The sequence below is a fragment of the Schistocerca gregaria genome, chromosome 7 (assembly GCF_023897955.1).
Source record: "Schistocerca gregaria isolate iqSchGreg1 chromosome 7, iqSchGreg1.2, whole genome shotgun sequence".
Classification (NCBI taxonomy): domain Eukaryota; kingdom Metazoa; phylum Arthropoda; class Insecta; order Orthoptera; family Acrididae; genus Schistocerca; species Schistocerca gregaria.
The window spans coordinates 418610971-418631831 of NC_064926.1; the positions used below are offsets into that span (position 1 = coordinate 418610971).

Sequence of the window (20861 nt, forward strand, 5' to 3'; positions counted from 1 at the left end):
AAAGTGAGAGTGTAGCATCTTGACAATGTAACAGAAGGAGAAAGGTGATGACAGAAGATGGGGAAATTAAAGTTCTTACTGCTGTTACAGTTAATCTTCACACTAGCTCTCGCCCAATCACATGGGGAAGTGGCATTAATCAGGCAAGTGTTCTGTGCATTCTCCATCGATGTACAGTCCATCCCTATCACATCTCTCTCCATCAAGAGCTGTGTGGAAATGATTATGAGTATCATGTTAACTTCTGTACACGGCCATTAAGACAGAATACTCCAGATTTATTTAGCACCTTATTTAGTGATGAAGCCACATTTACCAAGCGAGGCCAGGCAAACTGCCGAAACATGCACTATTGGCCTGCTGACAATCCCCGCTGACTTTGTTAAATAGAATGTCAATGTTCATGAAGTGTAAATGTGTGGTGGGGATGGGCTGTTATTCATAGATGTAACACTGAGCACGATCAAGTATTGCACCCTCCTAACAGATCATCTTCCACAGCTGCTAGAAGACTTTTCTCTGCAGACTGGGATGAACCTGTGGTACCAACATCATGGCTGTCCAGCCCATAGTGCACAAAGTACTACAGCATGTCTCCATGAATTGTTTCCAAATTGTTGGATTGTAATGGAAGACCCTTACCTGGGCCAGCCCACTCCTCAGATTTGACATCCGTAGACTTTTTTTTTGTAGGGAGAGCTGAAAGACTCTCTCTACAAGGACATACAAACTACATCAAATGATATGAAATGATGCATTACTGCAGCCTGCTCAGACACACCAGACTCTAAGCGTTTACTGCCCCACTGGTGGTCCTTCTGAACACAATCTGATGATCAATTGTCTCATTACTGGTCGATATCCATGTAAGTAGTGTATGCACTTGGGTTGCTCTTTAGTGTGTACTACTACAGGTACTGAACAAGTGTCAATGTGGGAAAATTTCAAAATATGATATCTCGTTAACAACTCATAATAGAATCCTGTGACAAGCACTACTGACATTTTAATTTACCCCAACGTTTTGTTTGTTAATGTTTAATAGGCACTGTACCATTTAAAAAAGATGTATGTCTGCACAAAAAACACACTTCCTAAGTATTATTACAATATATTGATTGGCTACAATGTAAGCCCCTGACTACCAATCCATTCTGTGAAAAGTGCACACCAACAGCAATTACCATTTCCACAAAATTTGCAGTAAAAGTTTTAGGTGATTCTATCAGAAATAATAGCTCATCTAAATTTCATGGTGTTTCCAACAGAGTACTAAAGATTTGTTCCCAAATAATAAGCCCTGCCTTATCTGAAATACATAGTGCATCACTAACCAAAGGCAATTTTCCAGAGAGACTGAAGTATGCTGCTGTTAACCCTTTAACTGCTCTGGACATGTTAAGGTGTGCGCCTTTGTACCTGTCCCTGTGTGCTCTGAACGTGTTTATATGTGCCACCAGTCCTTCTACCTGGTACACTGAATGTGTCTATGCATAGATATTGATAAATTCCACTAAAATATTATTGCATCAGCCAGACTGGGAAGTGGTAGACAGATCTTTTTTTTACAGCAAAACAATGGTGTTTATCCTAAATGGCAGAAGAGGGAGTAAAATGGTTAAGAGAATTAACAACAAAACTCTAAATTGCTTTATGCTACCTCTGATACTTCGATGGTTATTTGCTTGCATATGTTTATACTGGACATCATTCTCCACTGTGGGGTGGCATTCAAAGACAAACAGTATGTTTTCACATGTGATCCACATTTTAGCATTAATCAGCCTACCAGGGCACTGGGGTTCATCATGAGAGGTAAGACATTTAGGATATGGAACATTCAGCAACTGAGATGATGACACAGAACTGCGCATGGTTCAGCAAGCAAATTACACACAGGAAATGGATGCACAAATGTGTCTAAGATGACAGACTACTGCGGATGGCAAGCAAGCTGTGTGCTGCAGAAGAAATCAAGATGTAGTAACAATGAATGTATAAAATGTGAGGAAAATTTCGGTCCACTTGTGTCATGTAAAATGATATTAAGCTGACCCAGAATATTTGATGGGAGTGCCCCCTCATGCAGGGTCTGGGGAGGCTCACATGGGGTGGTGAGCACTGAAGATACCAAGCAGCAAGAAAGTTGTTGGGAGCTGGCCAATAAGCTGCAGTACTTCCACCATGGTGAGATCAAGCACAGGGATTATGTGAACCAAAGAGAAAATGGAATTTCAGGAAGGTAAATACGAACAGCAGCAGCTTGCAACCCGGTGTTGAATGGAATGATCCGGCCACTGACATTGTCTTGGGTGAGACTCATTACACCCCTATGAGTTGGAGTTCCTTCATTGGGAGGAAGGTCGTAGAGTATCGGGATGAAGTGTGACAGATCAAAGTGGTCTTGAGGTTTGGTTTTCGTTTCCTGCAAGCATGAAGGAGCTGGGGACTGTGAACATAGTTCTAGCAGCAGTTCTATTCTATACAATCTGATGCCACATATATTCCATTGAAATACAAAGATAGTTAAGGGTAAGTGATTGCATATGGGTTAGTGGCCATCACCTTGGCAGCTTCATAGTGTCTGGTTTTGTATTCATTGGACTACAAAGTTCAGAAGCAGCTCAGTTATATCTTCAGAGGTAGGGTTTCCTTCCAAGAGTCAACCAGCTTTCTGTACAGTGGAGGATCAATTGGCAATTCTTGTCGGAGGAGTGGAGATTAGTCGAGCGATATTTTTACAATGTGTTACTGTTGAGGAGGATATCTGAGATGATGAAGGGGAAGAACTTTTTTATTTATTCTATTTTTAGTGACTTTGTGTTTGTCAGATGAAATTAAATTTATGTAGTTCTGTGCAAGTCACGGAGACTTCCAGTGTGTGAGTGAAAGTTTTATAGTATGTTGCTCAGGTACAGTAGTGGTACACAAGAATGCTACTTCAGTTCTCGAGGATTTTACAATTGGGACACTGAACTGGTGGTTGCAGGTCTGTGTGTTCTTACTCTTGTTTGGGTGTGGTGTATCCATGATAATTCCATAATTGCCAGATGGTGGCATGGAAGGCTTTCAGATGGCAAATATTTTCTGAGCAACGGCAAGTGAAACCTTTTCCCTCATCTTCATCTTCTGTATAGCCTGCACACTGAGGTACACAGGGCAATCGCAGGATGAAACAATATGTAGTTACTGCAAGGGTGGGGTGGGGTGGGGGGTGGAGGTGCGAGTGAAATGCTGACACTTATAGCAACGCATTGGATTCAGTATGTACGGTCTTACACTGATGATGTAATAGCTTGCCTTGACCTTCAACAGGAGTTCCATTCAGTCAAATGAACAGAATAGGTACAGGTGGGCACTAATTCATTGTCTATCCTTGTGGCTCAATGGACTGTTTTTATGCATTTATCGAAAAGGTAACTTTGGATTTCTCCCTCAGTCGGCTCATGAAATGGAGAGGTGGTAAGAATTCTGTGAGAGAAACTGTGTGTTCTATAGTTCTCTATACAAATGGGCTATCAATGGAAGGGCAGAGCTTTCAACAGTTTTTGTGCCTGAAATGCACAGCCTGTCTCAATTATTGGATTCCATTACTCATGCAGATTTACTGTAACAAAATGCTTACTTTCTTCCAAGAGGGACACTACTAAATAGTGAAGTGCATGTGGAAGATGGTTATTTCCTTTGTTTCTTTACATTCCATTTGGTAGACACAGGACAACAGGATTGGTCTGGTGTTCTCAATAAATTGGATCCCCTGTTACTGCCAGCAACTTCGATGCAAAGTTCCTTCCTCCCAACAATTCCCACTCAGGGATACTAACCTGCCTTAGGCAAATATTTCCACCTCAGGTCAAATCTCCCTCATCAGAGATAGAGGGATCAATTGGTGATTTGTAAGGTATCAGCTCAGGCAATCACCCTTCCCATGGTCTGGCCTTTACCAGGGAGCATGTATCAGTCCTGCCTCTCAACCCATTTGCTGGGAATTACTCTTTATCCAACCACCCTTTGTGTGCCAAATGCACGAGCAGGCCCACAGTAACACACAAGGAGAAAAAGAGGATAAAATCGAAAGAGAACAAACATCAAAGTGAAGAAAGAATATACGAAAACGGTGGACAAGAAAAGCTCAAGGAAGAACATCCTCAAAAGAATAGCAGGATAGACCTTCAGCATGAAAAAGGAAGTAGTACCACAATGGCTGGGGCTCGGCACTCGTCAAGCACATACTCATCAAAGAGTGTGAGCCCCTTATGATGTGGGGCTGGAGGATAATAATGTTGCCAAAGCACTGGACACATTTGACAAAGCTTTGCAAGTACCTACAAAACTGACAACACAGGACACTCCAGAAAGAACTACTGAGATTGATTTGTAACTGGCCACTACCACATGACTTTCTGAAACACCAGTCAGAAAGTTGTTATAATTCTTGTATAGGGATGTAGGTGGTGTTTTTTGGGGTGGGGGGGTAGGAGGATACATCTGACCCCACTTATACCAGACATTGTCTATAAAACTACATCTAATGATGATGTGGAGTGTGAGGTCATAAATACACAGAGACAGAACACTTGACAATTATTTTGCTTCTATATTATTTTCTGGAATGTGGGTTGTGGTGACAGATTGATCTGTAGAGCACTAGGTTAGGTTAGAGAGTAATAGTTTGGTCACAAGCTGAAGAAGTTAATGATGGTGAATACAAAACCTTGGCTGTGGTGATCACTAATAAGCGATGTAATCCGAGGTCTATGTCAGGTTCAAAGATGACATCTACATCTATATTATGCAAATTACTGCAAAGTGCATGGAAGAGGGTACATCCTGTTATACCAGTTATTAATGTTTCTTCCCATTCCATTCACATATGAAGCATGGGAAGAATGATTGACTGAATGACTGTGTGCACTGTAATTATTTTAATCTTCTCCTCACAATCACTAAGCGAATGTCCGCCCCCGGTAGCTGAGTGGTCAGCGCAACAGACTGTCAATCCAAAGGGCCCGGGTTCGATTCCCGGCTGGGTCGGAGATTTTCTCCGCTCAGGGACTGGGTGTTGTGTTGTCCTAATAATCATCATTTCATCCCCATCGACGCGCAAGTCGCCGAAGTGGCGTCAAATCGAAAGACTTGCACCAGGCGAATGGTCTACCCGACGGGAGGCCCTCGCCACACGACATTTCATTTTTTCACTAAGCGAATGGTATGTAGGGGTTGTGGTATATTCATAGAATCATCATTTAAAGCTGGTTTTTGAAAGTTTTATGGTAGACTTTCTTGGGATAGTTTATGATTATCTTCAGGAGTCGGCCAATTCAGTTTCTTCAGTATCACTGTAACACTCTCACATGGGTCATACCTACGATCATTCATGTTGTCCTTTTCTGTATACATTCAGTATCCCCCATTAGTCCTATCTGGTACAGGTCCCACACACATGAGCAATATTCTAGAATGGGTTAACGAGTGATTAGTAAGCATTCTCTTTGGTAGACTGATTGCATTTCCCAGTATTATACAAATAAACCAAAGTCCACCATATGCTTTATCACAACTGAGCCTATGTGATCATTCCATTTCATATATCTACAAAATGTTACACCTAAGTATTTGTAGGAATTGACTGAGTTCTGTTGTGACTCACTGGTATTATACTCACAGAATAGTATTCATTTTGGTCTTGTGAAGTGCAGTTTCTGAACATTTAAGGTAAGTTGCCGATCTGCACCACTTTGAAATCTTATCAACATCAGACTGAATATTTATGAGTTGCTTTCAGACAGTACTTCATTACAGCTAACTGCATTATCTGTAAAAAGTCTGAGGTTACTACTAACATTGGTTGTACGGTCATTAATAAACAACATGAAAGGAAAGAGCCTCAATATACTTCCCTGGAGCACAGCCAAAGTTACTTCTACATCTGTCAATGACTCTCCATCCAATAAAACATACTATGTCCTGTGTCCAGTCACAGATGTCACTTGATATCCCATACGATCAAACTTTTAACAATAAGGCAGGTGTGATAGTAAGTCAAATGCTTTTCGGAAATCAAGAAATACTGCATGTACCTGACTGCCTTCATAAAAAGCTTTCAGTATGTCATATGACAAAATTGAGAGTTGGGATCCACATGATTGATGTTTTCAGAATCCATGCTGGTTGGTGTGGCAGAAGTAATTCTGTTCAAAATACCTCATTACGGTTGAACTCGGAATCAATGGAGGGAGGTCATTCGTTCAAAAAATCTCATTACGATTGAGCTCAGAACCTGTTCTATGATTCTACAACAAAGCGATGTTAAAGATATTGGACGGTAATTTTGTGGATCACATCTAATACTCTTCTTGAACATGCAAGCTACCTGCGCTTCTTTCCAACCACTGGGCACCTTTCCCCCGTAGGTTGTACATTGAAGCGCCAAAGAAAGAGTCATTCCACGTCAAATCAACACAATTTAAATAAAAATTTTACCTCACCCTCTTAGATTTTGCTGAAAGTTGGTATACTTATAGTGGATGCTGAAACTAAGAAAAATACCAAATTTCAATTTTTTACCTCAAACCATTCCTGAAATATAGTCATGTAAACTTCTCAAAAACTGGCCAAAAATGTGTGAATGGACTTTTTTTAAATTGCCCTAGGAGCTGCCCTAATTGAGCTAGAGAACTGGGAAAGGTGTCATTTTGCAGCATTTTTCATGCCCTTTCCAGTGATAGACAAAAACATAGCTTCTAATTAATAATCTTTTTCAAAATGTTAATTAATATTTTGATTTAATTTTTTTACAAAAGTACATAACTGAAAATTTTCAAAAAAATTCCGTAACCACTTCATACTGTTGTAAATCACGTGGCAAAATATAAATGTGGGACGATGATGGGTTCTGTTAAAAAAAATTATTCCGGACTCTTGTTTTTCACTAACGGCCCTAGTTTGACCAAACTGACCTTTAAGGTAGTATGTCAGTACAGAACCATATACATAGGGCTTGATGTCTCTACAATAATTCAGAGACTGGAGCCATTGTTGAGATGTTGTAGTCTGCCTTGTTACCTTCTAAGGCTTTGTGTGCCTACAGCATTATTGTGCACTGTGGTTTTAGTGCGAATCAGTTTTTACTTTTGTGTTGACCAGTCTGTATTATAGTTCATAGTGCTGTAGGAGTGCAGTGTTGTAATTCATTGAATAAGTCAAATCATTTTATTACAGACAGAAAAAAACTGAGAAATGTCACAACATGTATGCCCAAATTATTTCCTCATATACCAAGTGGTCCCAAGATTTGTGATAAATGTAGGAAAGATGTACCCAAATTGAAAAATACATCAGAGCCCATCGGTGATGAAAGTGTTGAAGAAGAATCTTCTGGATCAGAGATAATCATCAGAGACCAAGACCCTGACTTCACTCCAACTTCAGTAGCTGTTAAAACATTTAACGCAACACTTCAAGAACTAGGTGAGTCCCCAATTAACAAGAAAACTAACATTTAGGCATTACGCCAAATCAAAAGTGAAGAAAATCTCATCAATGACATGTAAACTTTTTGTTGCTCCTGAAACTTCTTCATCAGATACTGATGAATCTGTTCTCGAAAATCTTAAAAGAAACTTTAAAAATTCTATAAGTAGAGCAAAAAAACTAATGATTCTTACAAGTTTACCTGAAAAGTGGAGTGTCAGGAAAATAATGAGGGAATTTAATGCTTCTAATTACATTGTTCAGCAGATTATATATATATATATATATATATATATTTGAAAGAGAAAGGATTCATGGAAGGTCCAAACCCAAAACCAGGGAAGTGTTTACCAACAGGAACTGTCAAAACTGTACATTCATTTTATGAAAATGATGAAGTTAGCTGGGCAATACCAGGTATTAAAGATTGTGTGACAATTACAGAAACAAGTGGAAGTAAAACAAAAATATCAAAAAGACTTATTTTGTGTAACCTTAAAGAAGCTTACAAATATTTTAAAGACAAGTTTCCTAACATAAAAATAGGTTTCTCTAAATTTGCTGAGTTGAGACCGAAACATCGTGTATTTGCTGGCTCGAGTGGCACACACACTGTCTGTGTGTGCACAACTCACCAAAACATAAAATTAATGATAGAAAATGCCAAACTAAATACAGTAACAAACAGCAGCTTAAACAATTATAAGCAGTGCATTGCAAAAATGCTTTGCAACCCATCATCAGTTGATTGCAACATGGGAAACTGAATACTGCCCAGGAGAAACTGTCATACGTAAAATTTTACAAGACTCTTTTCATGAAATCTTAATTGAAAAAGCTCAGTTCCAACAGTGGATGTCAGTTGACCGCTGAAATCTGGAATTGTTCATCAAACTACTGAGGAATTCATAGATTTATTTTGTAGTAAGATGTCTACTTTGATTCGGCATGACTTCATTGCCAAGCAACAACGAACATTCCTTAACTCCACACGAGAAAACCTTATGGAATCTGAATTTGTTGTCATATGTGATTTTTCAGAAAATTATAGTGTGTAGCTCAGCGTTCGCACTGGACAAGGCAAAAGATTACCACTCATCCTTTTGTTGTATTTAACAAACAGGAGACAAAATTGAGCATATGAGCTTTGTCATTGTTTCTGATTGCCTGGAGCACAATACAACTGCAGTTTACACCTTTCAAAAGAAGCTAATTTCGTATCTAACAAATAAATTTCAAAAGATTCCAAAAAAGATATACTATTATTCTGACGGTTCTGCCACTCAATATAAAAATAAGAAAAACTTCCTGAACCTTTGCCTCCACGAGGAAGACTTCAACATAAAAGCTGAGTGGCACTTTTCAGCCACAGAACATGGGAAAGGGCCTTGTGATGGAGTAGGGGGTTCAGTAAAAAGACTGGAAGCTCATGCAAGTTTACAAAGGCCATACCAAAATCAGATCCAAACCGCACGACATCTATTTGAGTAGGCAGTAGATTAATATCACAAATGTTGATTTTTGCATATTCCACTCAAGAAGAATACGCTGCTTCAGAAATATTCTTAAAAAGCCGACTTGAAGAGGCATTGACAATCAAAGGAACACAGCAATTTCACGATTTCATTCCCAATACTACATCAAAATTAATAGTCAAATGCTTCTCAGGTGATATGCAGAGCTGGGAGAGGGAAGTAACTACATCACTAGACAAACTGAAGTTACACGATGTATCAAGCTATGTCACCACTGTATACGGCAGAAACTGGTGGCTTGGGTACATTTTAGAAGGAAAAAAAAAAACGAAGAACTTGATGAAGTGAAAATAACTTTTCTTCATCCATGTGGACCAGCTAAGTCATTCTCTTATCCTGCACATGCAGATGTCCTGTGGGTGTCAGTTGTGGATGTTCTCACAAAAGTGAATCCATTTACTCCGACAGGGAGAACATACATTCTTAATGAAAGTGATATAAACCAAACCCAGTCAGCTTTATTAAAATGTAATATGTGAAGTTCCAAGACAATTTATTGGGAAACTGCTTTCAACTCAAAACTTAATTTTTGTCTCAGTTTAGTGTTAATGTATATTTTATAGAAAGTTGTTTCAAAATTATTGTGAGTACCTATTGTGTTAAATTTAGCTATGTACAAATACCGGTTATTCAAAAACAAGCATTATGTATTTAATTTGTTTAATAGTTCCATTTCAAACATCATGGACCAGAACTATTATGTAAATACGTGTACTTATTCATACTTTATTTCATTTTTTAGTTAAATGCTCAATTTCTTGTTTTTGATATATCGGTTAATATACTGTTAGTGAAGTTGTATGAAATTAAAATAATCAATCAACTTAATTATAAAATATGCTGATTAGTTTTGGTTTAATAAGGTGATGTTTTGATATTTCTAATACTTTTTTACTTACCTTTCACTATACTTTAAAGAAATTCCTGTTTGTTAAAGGTCAATTTGGTCAAACTAGGGCCGTTAGTGAAAAACAAGAGTCCAGAATTTTTTTTTTTTTTTAACAATGAATCCATCATCATCCCAGATTTATATTTTGCCACATGATTTACAATAGTATGAAGTAGTTATGGAAATATTTTGAAAATTTTCAATTATGTACTTTTTGTAAAAAAATCAAATCAAAATATTAATTACCATTTTGAAAAAGGTTATTAATTAGAAGCTATGTTTTGTTGTATATCCCTGGAATGAGCATGCAAAATGACACCTTTCCCAGTTCTCTAGCTCAATTAGGGCAGCTCCTAGGACAATTTAAAAAAAGTCCGCTCACACATTTTTGGCTGGTTTTTGAAAAGTTTACACAGCCATATTTCAGGAATGGTTTGAGATAAAAAATTTAAATTTGGTATTTTTCTTAGTCTCAGTGTCCACTATAAGTATATCAGCTTCCAGCAAAATCTAGGAGGGCGAGGTAAAATAAGTGTGTTGATTTGACATGGAATGACGCGAAACTGACATAGGCATGCATATTCAAATACAGAAATATGTAAACAGGCAGAATATGGTGCTGTGGCCGGCAGAGCCTATACAAGACAACAAGCATCTGGCGCAGTTGTTAGATCAATATATTGACAGGTTATCAAGATTTAAATGAGTTTGAATGTGGTTTTATAGTCTGCGCAAGAGCGATGGGACACAACATCTCCGATGTAGCGATGGGGGGACTGGGGAATTTCCTGAACATTTCATGAATGTACCTCTAATATCAGGAATATGATAAAACATCAAATCCCTGACATTGCTGCAGCCAGAAAAAAATCCTGAAAGAATGGAGACCAACAACTGAAGAGAATAGTTCAATGTGAAAGTAGTGCAACCCATCCGCAAATTGCTGCAGATTTCAATGCTGGGCCATTGACAAGTGTCAACATGCGAACCATTCAATGAAACATCATTTATATGGACTTCTGGAGCCTAAGGCCCACTCATATACCCTTGCTGACTGCACGACACAAAGCTTTATGCCTCACCTGGGCCCGCCAACACTGACATTGAACTGTTGATGACTGGAAACAAGTTGCCTGGGCAGACAAGTCTTGTCATATTATATTGAGTGGAAGGATGTGTACAGGTAACGAGACAATCTTATGAATCCACATACCCTGCATGTCAGCAGAGGACTGTTCAAGTTGGTGGAAGCTCTGAAATGGTATGGGGCACATGCAATTGGATTGATATGGGACCCATGGTACATCTAGATATGACTCTGATGGGTGACATGTATGTAAACATCCTGTCTGATCACCTGCATCCATCAAGTCTATTATGCATTCCAAAGGACTTGGGCAATTCCAGTAGGACAATGTGACACATCCAGAATTGCTACAGAGTGGCTCCAGGAACACTCTTTCGAGTCTAAATGCTTCCACTGGCCACCAAACTCCCATGCCATGAACGATATTGAGTACATCTGGGATGCTTTGCAACGTGCTGTACAGAAGTCATTTCCACCCCCTCATATTCTTACAGATTTATGGACAGGCCTGCATGATTCATGGTGCCAATTTCCACCAGTACTACTTCAGACATTAGTCTGAGTTCATTCCATGTCATGTTGCAGCACTTCTCTGTGTCCGTGGGGGTCCTAAACAATATTAGGCAGGTGCACCAATTTCTTTGGCTCTTCACTGTATTAAGAAAAGGGGGGTAACTCAGCTGCAAATTCAATATAGAATCTGACAATGATTCCATTGGACCCTGGAGCTTTGTTCAAAAATTTCAGTTGTTTCTCATTATCACCGACATTAATACAAACTTCACCCATCTTTCAGTGGTACAAGGGTTAAATTAGGGCAATTCTCCTAGGTTTTCCATTGTAAAGGAACATTTGAAAACCAAGTTAAGCATCACAGCTTTTAGTCTATTACCCTAAATTTCAGTTCCAGTCTCATCCACTACTGAGTTCTACATCTACATCTACATGACTACTCTGCAATTCACATTTAAGTGCTTGGCAGAGGGTTCATCGAACCACAATCATACTATCTCTCTACTATTCCACTCCCGAACAGCGAGCGGGAAAAACGAACACCTAAACCTTTCTGTTCGAGCTCTGATTTCTCTTATTTTATTTTGATGATCATTCCTACCTATGTAGGTTGGGCTCAACAAAATATTTTCGCATTCGGAAGAGAAAGTTGGTGACTGAAATTTCGTAAAAAGGTCTCGCCGCGACGAAAAACGTCTATGCTGTAATGACTTCCATCCCAACTCGTGTATCATATCTGCCACACTCTCTCCCCTATAACGCGATAATACAAAACGAGCTGCCCTTCTTTGCACCCTCTCGATGTCCTCCGTCAATCCCACCTGGTAAGGATCCCACACCGCGCAGCAATATTCTAACAGAGGACGAACGAGTGTAGTGTAAACTGTCTCTTTAGTGGACTTGTTGCATCTTCTAAGTGTCCTGCCAATGAAACGCAACCTTTGGCTCGCCTTCCCGACAATATTATCTACGTGGTCCTTCCAACTGAAGTTGTTTGTAATTTTAACACCCAGGTACTTAGTTGAATTGACAGCCTTGAGAATTGTACTATTTATCGAGTAATCGAATTCCAACGGATTTCTTTTGGAACTCATGTGGATCATCTCACACTTTTCGTTATTTAGCGTCAACTGCCACCTGACACACCATACAGCAATCTTTTCTAAATCGCTTTGCAGCTGATACTGGTCTTCGGATGACCTTACTAGACGGTAAATTACAGCATCATCTGCGAACAACCTAAGAGAACTGCTCAGATTGTCACCCAGGTCATTTATATAGATCAGGAACAGTAGAGGTCCCAGGACGCTTCCCTGGGGAACACCTGATATCACTTCAGTTTTACTCGATGATTTGCCGTCTATTACTACGAACTGCGACCTTCCTGACAGGAAATCACGAATCCAGTCGTACAACTGAGACGATACCCCATAGCTCCGCAGCTTGATTAGAAGTCGCTTGTGAGGAACGGTGTCAAAAGCTTTCCGGAAATCTAGAAATACGGAATCAACTTGAGATCCCCTGTCGATAGCGGCCATTACTTCGTGCGAATAAAGAGCTAGCTGCGTTGCACAAGAGCGATGTTTTCTGAAGCCATGACACTAACTTTGGTCCCACTAACACCCTTTACACACAACATGAATTTATGTGTGTTTTGTGAAAGATCTGACAACCTTATGTTAGATAGTCAATTTGGTTATTATGCAATATATCTTTCCTCTTATGACGTGCATTTTAAGCATACTGGATTTAGAGGAGTGGTTTATATCCACTGTTTTGCTGATATTGGTTCAAAACAGAGAAATGATATTGACAGATCCAGTATTTCATTTTTAACTACATATTTTGGGAGAATGTGCATAGAGCTGCAGTCATTACAGAGTATTAGAAGAACATATTCTACAACATATCAAGAATGAAATGTGTTTACATATCTTTATAACAGCATTACAATCAATTTCCATGTAAATGAAAGTTATTTAGTGCTATATTACTATTATTTTCTCTGCTTCTGTAACTACAGGAAATAGTTACAGAAGAGATAGAAGGCAAATAATGATGATAAACTAGACATCATTAATGTGTGAAAAACTTAAGACGTGCAATCACCAAGAGGACTTCTCAGACCTTATTTAATCCCAAATTCATTTTACCTGTAACAAGACGAACTGGATGGTGATAAGGAACTGGTATCATGTTGAGGTTTACATGCTGGTATAAACTCTGAAGCATTATTTTTTGAGATGGAGGTACGACTAGCAACAGCAGAGTTCTCTTCCTTCACAGCATTGTTTGAATCCTTTCGCTGAACAGCAGGAGCCACAGATGAGGGACGTACATCACTATTATCACACTTTTCAGGCTGCTTTTTAATCAGATTTCCTTGTTGTGTCTTTCTTGGCTGTTGTGTTGCATTTGCACTCCTGTGTTTCCCATCCAGCACCTTACAAATAAATTTGAAATTATATAAAATTTTAAGAATTGCCTTTGGTTTTCTAAACCTCATTTACCTATCTGTATCTATATTAATAAAAAAAAAAGCTATTTATTTGTAAATTACGGTCTTAAATTTCGAACTCAAATAGTAATGAAGCTGTCACAAACAGGAATTCTCACACAATTTGTAAAAATAAAAGGATAGAAAATGCTCTACAAAAGATGGTACCCAACATAGCAACCATAATATTTTAGATGTATTTTGGTATCTCAGAAGTTTTCATTAGATCCTAACTGAAAGTCTCTATCCTCCATCACAGTGTATATAAAATAATAGAATGAACAGGTCCCAAACTTCCAGATCTTATCAGACTACAAGGTATCAACGTATTCATTAGAGTGAAAACAATAATATTGCTCTACTATTGTACCTTACTTCAGACGTTTCGCCAAACAAACATTATGTCATAGTGCTTTGTTTACAATTTCGCCATTGAGTTGTGAGCTATTATCTTCTCAATAAATACATACAATTAAATCTAAGTTCGCACATCGTTGGATGCATGGTTGGGAAACCAAGGATCTAGTCTAGACATCGTTGCCAACGAATTATCAAGAACACTTACATCGCCCCATGACTGGTGTAAGGACCTCGGCGTTGCTTTAACTTTTCTTGGCATTACTCCTGTCGTACTTCGACGATCAGCAACTTTTTTCATGTTTTCGGTTGACTTTGTAGCTCTCTCATCATCTGCCGACGCAAGATTGATTTCTGGTGTACTGCGAGAACGTCTGCGGTTTTCGTGAGAGGAGCTATTCCGCTCTATTGTCACCTTGACAGTACCGTCATTATTTTCAAATACATCCACACATTTACCAGAAGCCTTGCGCGCCCGAAATAGCGTGTCTGGCTTCACTATCGCTGTTGGTAGTTTCTTTCCCGACGGTCCAGTAATAAACAATTCAATGTCGCGACTCGCAGTTTCATTTCGCCCAAGACCAGGCTTCTTACTCTTCGATTTCAAAACATCTTGCAGTTTCTGCTCAACACTTGAAATTTCCTTACTTAGGGATTCTATATTTCTTCTTACCATGCGACTTGACATGAAGTACGAAACTTATGAATTACGCATTATGGAGCAGAATACACACTACATGATATGTGCACAATAAATTTTCCATTTTGTTTCTATCTGTGAAAACACAGTCAACACTTTCCCAAACACAATAACGCTACTCCGTCTATGCACATTTGAAATTGAACACAAACATTTCGTCAAAGACTTAAAGAGACAGATAAACAGTGAGAACGACTATGCATAAATTCGATAGCACAGTCAAACATAACAGTCGCGACACTGTCTCGTTTTTGTTACCCACTGTGATAGCAGCGCCCCAAGCGGCCAACAAGTGTACTTGTGAATACGATATCGGATGAGTGCGAATGCTAACGCTTATATTGGTTTGTATAATCGTTTTTACAATAGGGAGTGAATGTAGTGCCATAAAAACGACAATAAGTAAAAAATGACATCACGTTTGTCACTACTCAGTTTCCTACGAACCTAGGAGATACGAAATGGTATATTACAGGATAGTTTATTTTCTATTCTCTTGGAACATAAAGACATTTATTGAAGAATGTCGTTTTCCTATAACAATAAAAAATTGCTAGCAAATACCAGAAGACCTGATCTTCTGCAGAAAGTAGAGTTTTGTTCGTTACGCTTTCAGCCAAATCGGTGAATGTGGAACTTAGGAAACCAACATGGAACGCAATGCCTACAATATTTGACCAATCAAATAAGCCCCGAAACTGTAGCTTAAGAGAGAACTATTTAGATGTGATAAATAACTAGTAAAAATACAATAAAACTGTTTCCCAACACAGAAGGAACCAGGCCCACAACTGTTGCTAACTCTGCACTACAAATGTTGGGAATCTTCAACATATTCGCGTTTGAAGTAAAAGTAATTAGACTTACAAAAATATTCTTTCAGGAGTGCTAGTTCTGCAAGGTTCGCAGGAGAGCTTCTGTGAAGTTTGGAAGGTAGGAGACGAGGTACTGGCAGAAGTAAAGCTGTGAGTACAGGGCGTGAGTCGTGATTCGGTAGCTCAGATGGTAGAGCACTTGCCTGCGAAAGGCAAAGGTCCCGAGTTCGATTCTCGGTAGGGCACACAGTTTTAATCTGCCAGGAAGTTTCATATCAGCGCACACTCCGCTGCAGAGTGAAAATCTCATTCTGGAAACATCCCCCAGGCTGTGGCTAAGCCATGTCTCCGCAATATCCTTTCTTTCAGGAGTGCTAGTTCTGCAAGGTTCGCAGGATAGCTTCCGTAAAGTTTGGAAGGTAGGAGACGAGGTACTGGCAGAAGTAAAGCTGTGAGTACTGGGCGTGAGTCGTGCTTTGGTAGCTCAGATGGTAGAGCACTTGCCCGGGAAAGGCAAAGGTCCCGAGTTCGAGTCTCAGTTGGGCACACAGTTTTAATCTGCCAGGAAGTTTCATATATATATATATATATGAGGAGGAGAAAGGGATTGAGAATTGAGCCCTGAGGTACTCGTTTATTACTTTTTCACTAATGGACTATAAGTTTGTAATTTTATGAATGTACTTTGTGTGCACTGACGCCGTCTTTCTTTTAGAAGTGACATATCGTTCAGCATGTCGAATGCTTTTGTCATGTCTAAAAATATAGCTGCAGTATGCATCCTGTGGTCCAACAGATCGTTAATTTCATGGGCTGATTGTGTAACTACTGTGTTGTACTTTCTCTTTTCTGAAGCAGTTTGTGTTTTGTGCAATAGGCACTTAGCTGGGTCCCTGGGCCATGATAATACTTTCGAATATCTTACTAAAGGTGGGAATTATTGATATTGGTCTATTGTTGGAGACAGCTTCTTTACTTCCCTGTTTGTAGATTAGTTTCACAGCTCTCATTTCTAGAACAGTGGGATACATGTATTTTCTAATGCTGCAAATTAGTCAGGTAGGGAACAGGTTCTGAAATTCTTTTGAAGTGCACCTTGTTAATTGCTCTGGATATGCATTCTCATCCAGATGAATTTTTTTTTCTACAGCATGCATATCATCAAAACACATTTCACTAAGTGTGGTGACATAGGATCTCTACTTGTGCATATGTGACATGGGTTGGCTGAGCAACTGAAATGAAATAGTTATTAAAAATATACCTACTGTAATATTACATATTACAGTGTTAGCATAATTTCTTATGCTGAATGGCTTCATGTTCATCTTCTTGGGACCTTTGTGGTATTTGTCAGTTAGCTCCCACAGTGCTTTACTTATGTTATCATGCTGTTCTATTTCATTTTTATTAATCAGATTCTTTAAGTTATCAATTTCAGATTTAACAGTTTTCTTTGATCGGCAGACCGGTAGCTTTATAAAGCACATTTTGATCACAAGTGATAGATGAGATTTGGTGGGCATTTCAGTGTAAGATTATGTCCATTTTGACGATGTTTAACTCCCTTCTGGATTTATTTGACTGGGAAGTAGTAATAGTAATGACTCCACAGGGTTGAGAAGAAATCATTCCGTTTGTCATCAGACTCTTTCACCTATTACAGAGAATCACATTTCTCATTGGATAGTTTGTTTTTAAGGATATCAATGTTTGTGCATTCAGAGTTCGTTTCTGAAGGACAATTTTGTTATCTTTGGTATAAAGTGGTCAGAGTAATGAATATCAAAAGTATTGTAAATTGCTATACCTACAACTTTTTTTATTATAGCATAATCTATACTAGTGGAGCATATGTCCATTACCTTTTGTCAGAGCTTACTATACTTCAAATTGTGTATGAGCTTAAGACATCTCTGAGTTTCAACTTTTCTATACCATTTGAGTTTGCAGATGTTAAAGGCACCGAAAGGTCGTTTGGATCAGTCTGACCAGAGTACAATACCAAGTCTATCCAAAAACAAAGTTATAACAGCATTTAGCAGGTGATACGTGCCAATCACTTCAGGCTGCGCTAAGATCAAAAAATACTGTGGAGCACACCACCTCTCATTTCAATTTATCCTTCTGCAAGAAAGAAAATTTTTTAATTGTTATATCCTCAGTAACATAAATTGCCACACAGCCACCTTTATGTTATTGCCAACAATAATTATTTGCTAGAAAGTAACCTTCTAATGTTTAATACATTATTTCATTAAATTTTAGTCCATGATCAGTTAATACTAAAATACATATTCTACTAACTACATAGATTTCTAGGACTGTCCTGCAGTGAGAGATCCCTTATTTCACAGCCTATTTTTTCTTCAGGTGAAGGGGATTCAGACACATCTGAGTTACTTCTCTGAACACTAGTCTGATGGTCATTTATCCTGAAAAAGTCTCGTGGCTGCAGTCCAAAACAATTGTCCCTCCTCCTCACTATTTTTGTCATTCAGTTCACTTATATATGGTTTAGTAATCCATTGCCCATATGATCATCAGGTTCATTTGCTTATGTCTAGAGAATGCACATAGTTAAACCAATCACAAAGTTTTTTTTAGCTCAGATTTATAATCTTGAATTTCTTTATTTACACATGACCACTGTGGAAAATATTGTCACACTGGCATGTTTGTGAAGACAACGTTCCTATTAAATAATTTCGGCAATAAATTTCAAAAACATGGCATGTCTGTCTAGCGTTTGTATTTATACATGTCGTTGCCGCCGCCTATAATCTACATCTACATGGATTCTCTCCAAATCACATTTAAGTGCCTGGTAGAGGGTTCATCGAACCACCTTAACAATTTTCTATTATTCCAATGTCAGACAGTGCACGAAAAGAACAAACACCTATATCTTTCCGTACGAGCACTGATTTCCCTTATTTTATCGTGGTGATCCTTTCTCCCTATGTAGGTCGATGTCAACAAAATATTTTCGCATTCCGAGGAGAAAGTTGGTTATTGGAATTTGGTGAGAAGATTCCGTCACAACAAAAAACTCCTTTCTTTTAATGATGTCCAGCCCAAATTCTGTATCATTTCTGTGACACTTTCTCCCATATTTCGCCATAATACAAAACGTGCTGCCCTTCATTGAACTTTTTCAATGTACTCCATCAGTCCTATCTGGTAAGGATCCCATACCGTGCAGCAGTATTCTAAAAGAGGATGGACAAGTGTAGCGTAGGCAGTCCCCTTAGTAGATCTCTTAAATTTTCTAAGTGTCCTGCCAATAAAACGCAGTCTTTGGTTAGCCTTCCTCACATTTTCAGTGTGTTTTTTGTAATTGTAATACCTAGGTATTTAGTAGAATTTACAGCTTTTAGATTAGACTGATTTATCGTGTAACTGAAGTTTAACGAGTTCCTTTTAGCACTCATGTGGATGACCTCACACTTTTCGTTATTTAGGGTCAACTGCCAACTTTCGCGCAATTCAGATATCTTTTCTAAATCATTTTGCAATTTGTTTTGGTCTTCTGATGACTTTATTAGTAGATAAATGACAGCATCATCTGCAAACAACCTAAGATGGGTGCTCAGATTGTTCCCCAAATCGTTTGTATAGATAAGGAACAGCAAAGGGCCTATAGCACTACCTTGGGGGACGCCAAATAATCATTTCTGTTTTACTCGATGACTTGGGGTTGGGTTGTTTTTGGGGGAGGAGACCAGACAGCGAGGTCATCAGTCTCATTGGCTCAGGGAAGAAGGGGAAGGAAGTTGGCCGTGCCCTTTCAAAGGAACCATCACGGCATTTGCCTGGAGTGATTTAGGGAAATCACAGAAAACCTAAATCAGGATGGCCAGATGGGGGTTGAACCGTCGTCCTTCCGAATGCGAGTCCAGTGCTTGATGACTTTCTGTCAGTTACTACGATCTGTGACCTCTCTGACAGGAAATCACAAATCCAGTCACATAACTGAGACAATACTCCTTAAGTATGCAATTTCACTAAGAGCCACTTGTGTGGTACAGTCTCAAAGGCGTTCTGGAAATCCAGAAATACGGAATCGATCTGAAATTCCTTGTCAATAGCACTCAACACTTCATGTGAATAAAGAGCTAGTTGTGTTTCGCAGGAACGATGTTTTCTAAACCCATGTTGACTGTGTGTCAATAGACAGTTTTCTTCTAGATAATTCATAATGTTTGAACACAATATTTGTTCTAAAATCCTGCTGCATATCAACGTCAACGATATGGCCCTATAATTTAGTGGATTACTCCTACTACCTTTTTTGGATATTGGCGTGACCTGCTCAGCTTTGCAGTCTTTGGATACGGATCTTTCGTCGAGCGAACGGTTGTATATGATTGTTAAGTATAGAGCTAGTGCATCAGCATACTCCAAAAGGAACCTAATGGGTATACAGTCTGGATCAGAAGACTTGCCTTCATTAAGTGATTTAAGTTGCTTCACAACTCCAAGGATATTTACATCTATGTTACTCATGCTGGCAGCTGTTTTCGATTCGAATTCTGGAATATTTACTTCGTCTTCTTTTGTGAAGGCACTTCGGAAGGCTGTGTTTAGTAAGTTTGCTTTGGCAGAACTGTCTTCGATAGTATCTCCATTGCTATCGCACAGAGAAGACATTGATTGTTTCTTGCCACTAATATACGTCACATACGACCAGAACCTCTTTGGATTTTCTGCCAGGTTTGGAGACAAAGTTTCGTTGCGGAAACTGTTATAAGCATCTCGCATTGAAGTCCACGCTAAATTTCGAGCTTCTGTAAAAGATCGCCAATCTTGGGGATTTTGCGTCTGTTTAAATTTGGTATGTTTGTTTCGTTGTTTCTGCTACAGTGTTCTAACCCGTTTTGTGTACCAAGGAGTATCAGATCCGTCGTTTGTTAATTTATTTGGTATAAATCTCTCAATAGCTGCCGATACTATTTCTTTGAATTCAAGTCACATCTGGTCTACACTTATATT

General features: G+C 38.8%; 1 protein-coding gene across 1 annotated transcript in view; it reads right to left on the reverse strand.

The window, feature by feature from the left end:
* Nucleotides 1-15365, reverse strand: part of LOC126281948 (uncharacterized) — a 133258-nt gene extending 117893 nt beyond the window's left edge. The window contains exons 1-2 of the mRNA XM_049981307.1: nucleotides 14560-15365; nucleotides 13651-13940 (exon numbers count right to left, since the gene is read on the reverse strand). Coding sequence (XP_049837264.1) covers nucleotides 13651-13940; nucleotides 14560-15039 — 770 coding nt within the window. The 5' untranslated portion in view covers nucleotides 15040-15365. The remainder of the gene's footprint in view (nucleotides 1-13650; nucleotides 13941-14559) is intronic.
* Nucleotides 15366-20861: the final 5496 nt, after the last annotated feature.